Raw genomic sequence first — 6,000 nt, forward strand, 5'->3', positions numbered from 1 at the left:
AAAGTACCAGCTGCTGAGCACTGCTACAAAAGTATTAACGATTTTTTCATTATTCAATTTTATGTGATCTTTTTCAAATACTCCAATAATTCGATAAATCTTAGATTTTCTTTGAATCAGCCAGTTAGAATTTAAATGTTTAACAAGCGAGGTTTTACAGCACTATCTATCAGTACTTGGAGTCGTAAGTCATTGAAGAAGATAAATGAACATCGGTCATTGCTTCTAATCCAACAACCTGCGCGGACGAACAATAATAGGTCACACGCGGTAAGCCTCTACGCCGCTGGACGATGTAGTCCTAACTCGCAATCAATCTTTGTTCATCCTGAATCCATTGAGTAATTGGTCGCTATTAACTGCAATTCCAGTTTGTATGTTCGATTTATAGCGTTTCGAGCAATTTTAATAATTTATGTAAAAGATATATAAGTATATACGGGGAGTCGACTTTACCAGGTTAAGAGAAATAGTTTCACATCAGTTGAATACAAATTTCTACATAAATAACTTTTTGCACGAATAAATAAAATGTTTGCATTACATAATATTGTAACCCGAGACAATTATGTAAAACGGCCACGTCTTACGCACTCAATGATCTGGATGAGTTCAAATGATTTTTTTACTCTTAAGGCTCTTAGTTGTGGTGATAATAGCAGATAGCCGTTAGATAATATAGGGGCCGTAAGTACCTTAACATTTTTGCACCTCGGACGACCATGATATTTTCGTACATTTCCGCCCATCCTCCTATATATTAAACACTTAAACACAAATCAGTTTGATGAATTGAAATTGAACATTAAAAACTATACTTAAAATCAGCTTTATGAATGGAATTATTAATTTTATTAAAACTCTTCCGAACACTTCCATAGCTATTTATTATTGTGTTTTTGTGACGCTTAAAAAATCCTACACAGTTTTCATAATACATAAATATCGATAATATATTATATAAACATCACATATGTATTCCTGCCATATTCCCCCTGTTATAAATTCGCGAAAAATAATGTCGGGCAGTTCTAATAGTTACTTCTTCTTCTTCTTCCTCTTTTAGAAGGCGTATCGCTTGTTTCGTTCCGGTTTCCTCCTCGTCTAAGCAACTCTTGCGAGGTTGACTTCCAACTATCTCGCCAACGTTTAGGTGGTCGTCCAGTAGGTCTTCTGCCATGGGGTACGTTGTTGCGAATTATTATGGCCATTCTGTCGGGGCCCATTCTACTGACATGCTGGTTCCATTCTCTGCTTCTCTGCCTTTTCCATCTGACAACGTCATTTGTTTGGCACTTTTCTCTTATGTCTACATTTCTCTGTCTGTCCTTCAATGTGTATCCAGTTATCATTCTTAAGGTCTTCATTTCAGTAGTTCGTAGGATTCTCTTTGTTACTGATGTTTCAGCTCTGGTTTCCGCACCATATGTCATCACTGGTCGTACGCAGGTTTTGTATATTCTTGACTTACATTCTCCACTCAAATGTTGTTTTTCCATATGGGATATTTAAGATGTCCTGATATTGCGGCAGCTTTATTGGCTTGTTTCCTTACTTCTTCTTCCAGGAATCCGGAGCGGGTAATTTTGCATCCCAGATATTCGAGTGACATTATCTGATCAATAATTTTGTTTTTTATTACCAATTTGCACCGTAGAGGCTCCTTTGCAATGGTCATGCATTTGGTCTAATTTGTGGAAATTTGCATGTTAAGTTTTTCTGCTTGTCTGTTAAAAGCTTGTAGCATTCTTTGGAGGTCGTCCTCTGACTCTGCAATAAGTACTGCGTCATCGGCATGGCATAATATATTTACTTTATGTATTCCCATTCGATATCCTAATCTAGTATTCTTAACGGTTTTTATTAATTGGTCCATGATTGTGTTGAATAGCAGAGGGCTGAGACTGTCGCCCTGGCGAATACCAGTTGTAGTTCGGAGATGCTGCGTTAAGGTAAAGTTTGTTCTTATTTGGGTTGTTGTGTTTGTGTTTAAGTCCTTGATAAGTTCTGTGAGTTCTTTGGAGACATTACTGCTTTCCAAGATGGTGATAATGTCTTTTAGTTGGACTCTATCAAAGGCCTTTTTTAAATCTATATCTATAGGCTGGAGAGTTATATTCTAAAGATTTTTCAGCCAGTTGCCTGAGTATGAATAATGCATCGGTAGTGGAGCGGTTTCTTCGGAATCCTTGTTGTTCCTCACTTATTGGCACTGTTGAGGAGATTTTATCCGCAATGATCTTACTCAAAGTTTTAGCGAGGTGCTCAGTAATGTTATCCCTCGATAGTTTGCTGGGTCTGTTTTGTCTCCCTTTTTAAAAATGGGTATTGTTATACTTTGTTTCCATTCCTCTGGTATTTTCTTATACCAGGGTTTAATGTTCGGTCTCCTATTGTGTGAAACAGTGCGTGTTCCTAGAGCTTCCTTAGCACCTTTGCAAATGTTTTCTTTCAGTTTGTTCCAAGCTGTGTTAGGAGTATCAAACTGTACTATGGGGTTAAGAGTGACATGTGTTTGGCATCTGTTTGAGTAAAGTTGTTTAGTGCTTTCGTGATTGAAGGATTCTATATTGAATTTTTCAGTTTTTATCGATGGTCTTTTTTTCGATAGCGGCGTACCTATTCGTATTTTTCCTAGGACAAGTTTGTGATCTGTTCCGACGTTGGCTGAAGATAATACTCTTATGTCTAATATTTGTTGAGGTAAGAAACTTCGGTTGGTGATAATGTAATCGATTATTGATTTATTGTTTCTATTGTCATAGAAGGTGTATTGTGTTATGGGTAAAATATGTGTTGTTTATTCTCGGTTCATTCTGTCCACATAATTCGTTCAAAATTTCGCCGTTTCTATTAGTTATATTCTTGTTATATTTTTGTTTTATACCATCCACTACCTCGTTTTCAATTCTTGCATTTAAATACCCTAACAGAATTATCTTTTCATATGTTGGTATTTTGTCTATCGCTGACTGTAGATGTTCGTAGAAGTCCATTGACATTTCTTCAGGTTTATTAATGTCGGGTGCATACACTGATATAATGTGAATGGGTTAGTCAGACATAATCTTTACTCTCAGCTTTCTTTTGTCTTTCTATATTTTGTTCGTATTTATCATTTATAGCTACTCCAACGCCTGATGTTGCTCTTTGCTCTTTTGGCATGCCTGAGTATATTAAAATGTAGTTATTTAGTTTTGTTGTTCCTTTCTTTTTTGTTTCGAAAAGTGCACATATGTCTATTTTATGTTCGTTGAGTTCGGGAATTAGTTCATGATCTTTCGAATAGAGTGTTTTTATATTCCAGCATGCAATTCTTATTTGTTGCTTCTTCATATAAAGTTTGTTCCTTGTCCTTTTTCTCGCGTGGGTCGTTATCTGTGAAATCAATCCTGGTTCTGAGGCTGTGCTTTGAGCATGTGAGTGTTTTACCTTATGCAGGTGGCTAGCCTTACCTAAGAACCCTCCTCCTTTATCCGGGCTTGGGACCGGCAGTGAAAACTGTGAGCTACTCACTCCACCCACAGCTGCCCCAGGCGGAGATTCTAATAGTTACATTGAATATAAGTGTCGTTTTTGCACAAATATAACCGACTAACGGACATATAAACAAGCGTAATATGGATAATGTTGGGACTGGTCAATTGGCCACTTCTTAATTGACTAGATATAAAATGTTTTAAATAACATCTTGCAATTGTAGATTGTTATCTATCATTATCTATTAATAACGTGAATTTTATAATAAATTATTATGCGCTTGTGATGTCCAATTTACCGCAAAGGCGACGTAATACACAATATAAATTTCATGGTATTTTTAAAATTATTTCTGTGAATTGGTTGGTGAATTGACCAGTCAATTGACACAAAAAAATTTGACCAATCAATTCCACAACCCCAAATATGCAACAAGTTTATAAACTTCAAGTATTGTTTATAAATTTTGTTACTTAATACATTATTTATCATGGTTTTTGTTTATTCGTTGAAATAACCCGGGAATTTGGTTCCACGAAAGTTCAAATCATCTAGAAATCTAACTCTTTTCTTTTTTCAGAATCATTAGCGCAAGAACTGGAGATGGAGCGCAAATCTAGGCAGCAGCATGCCGAGAGGGAGGTGAAGTCACCCCTTCAAGACCGCACGGGTTACTATAAAAATCCTGTGATGTTTACGAGTAGCGCAACCTAATCCTTTACTGCATGTAAATAGAGCAAAAAGGAAATCAACATTCCCAATTTACGAATGTTACGATCAATAATGTGAAAAATGTAATTAGTTGCTAAGGCTTCATTATCTGGTATAAATCAAGCAAGTGCATTGCCAGCGGTAAAATAAAAAGAAAACAATGGATTCTTTGGATGATACTGTTAAGTCTGCTCGAATTGAAGTTGAAGTTGTTTGCTTTTGGACTCTAACGCGGTGAAATTTCCTAAATTTGTTATACATTTAGTATACATTCTAGTAATCGTGTAATCTGTAAATAGTTACTACACAATGTATAAGTTATGTTTACTAAGACTGATTTTTGGGCATAATAGATAATTTACTATTTCCGAAATTATTACTTAAGTAGTGAATTATAAAAATATTAAATTATTCGATTAACTTGTTAACAAACAGGCGTTGAGCGAATGTCTGCTGCAAATGTTTACGTCTTTAACTGTCTTTGCGTTTGTTTATATGCTATTAATTTGACTGTGCTTAAAAAGAAATCTTTGATCATTTTTTTAGTCGGTTAGAAATTTGCTGTTACCGGAAGCAAAATCGTTCAGAAAAGGAAACAAAAATTATCTACGCGAAATTGAAAATGTCAGTGTATGACGCCGACGCCTGCATCATTTTGACAATCAACGTAGTAATGGAGGAGTTAACCGTAGATTTTACATTACATTTAGGTACATACGTACTTATAATAATGTTAATCAAAATCCTAATACAGCGTTTTGGATTACATTAGTTCTGTACAGTTGAACACAATTGCAAATGCCCAATTTTGCTTAGTTTAGGTTATTTTCACTATAATTCTACAAAATTTACAAATTGTTTTTTGACTAAAAAGTATGCTCGTTTTCTATAGTTTCTGATAAACAATGAATTTTGAACATAAGTTTTTGTAAAATTAATATTAAATAGAATTTTATTACTTTTTGGAACAACATCAAAACCAAGGTTCCCATAAAAAATAACCTAATTATCTATATGGTTAACGCCTCCTTTTTAGTAGCATTGCATACAGACATATTTAGTATTTTATTCAATATTGAATATATCAACGGGAAGATACCGTCATTTCGTGCAATAGAAACAGTTATGGACATTTTTGATAACCCTCGTATGCACAAATTTACAGTATACATACTAATATATAATACACATACGCCTAGTAGAATTATTTCAGTTTCCAAAATAGACGTAGTTAGTCGGATGTTCGCAAAAGTAAATGTTAGGTTATTTTTAAGGGTGTGGATGTATGTATTTATTGTAAATATATTTGTGTGTGTGCCTTGTAGAAAATACAGGATCCTATTATAAAATAACGTAGTTTTTCTTCTCATCCACAATGACGATGTAAAATTCCCACCACGTAAATCATCAATGGTAATTTTTATTGCTAAAGAAAGCTGGGATGGTAAGGTGCCGTTTTGGAATACACTTCAAATATAATTCGAGACCAACCTACGTTGCAAGTAACAGTTAAGGCATAAAATATTTTACGATATACAGGAGGCACAATCAGTCTGTTCACTGAAGCGCAATACAAACTTACAAATCGACTTACCGTCATGCTTGAAAAATTTGGTTTGTTGCAGGTTGTTATAAAAAAGTTCGGGAAAATACACAACTTGGATACCAGCTTCAGAATTGAACTCGAAAATTTTACTTTTCTAGAATTCCATTATTAAATTTAGTCATTAATCAGTCAAGCTGTTTTCATTTTACATAAATTTTGTCTTACCGGAACATTTGAGATGTTTGAGATATTGATAATTTTGT

The 6,000-nt window shown here is 34.6% G+C and overlaps 1 protein-coding gene across 2 annotated transcripts in view; it reads left to right on the forward strand.

The window, feature by feature from the left end:
• Nucleotides 1–5,465, forward strand: part of LOC132704572 (dachshund homolog 2) — a 349,768-nt gene extending 344,303 nt beyond the window's left edge. For both annotated transcript variants that reach the window (XM_060674652.1, XM_060674653.1), the window contains exon 11: nt 4,061–5,465. In XM_060674652.1, the coding sequence (XP_060530635.1) occupies nt 4,061–4,194 (134 nt within the window). In that variant the 3' untranslated portion in view covers nt 4,195–5,465. The remainder of the gene's footprint in view (nt 1–4,060) is intronic.
• Nucleotides 5,466–6,000: the final 535 nt, after the last annotated feature.

This window comes from Cylas formicarius, unplaced genomic scaffold, assembly GCF_029955315.1.
Source record: "Cylas formicarius isolate icCylForm1 unplaced genomic scaffold, icCylForm1.1 PGA_scaffold_7__23_contigs__length_41026272, whole genome shotgun sequence".
NCBI lineage: Eukaryota > Metazoa > Arthropoda > Insecta > Coleoptera > Brentidae > Cylas > Cylas formicarius.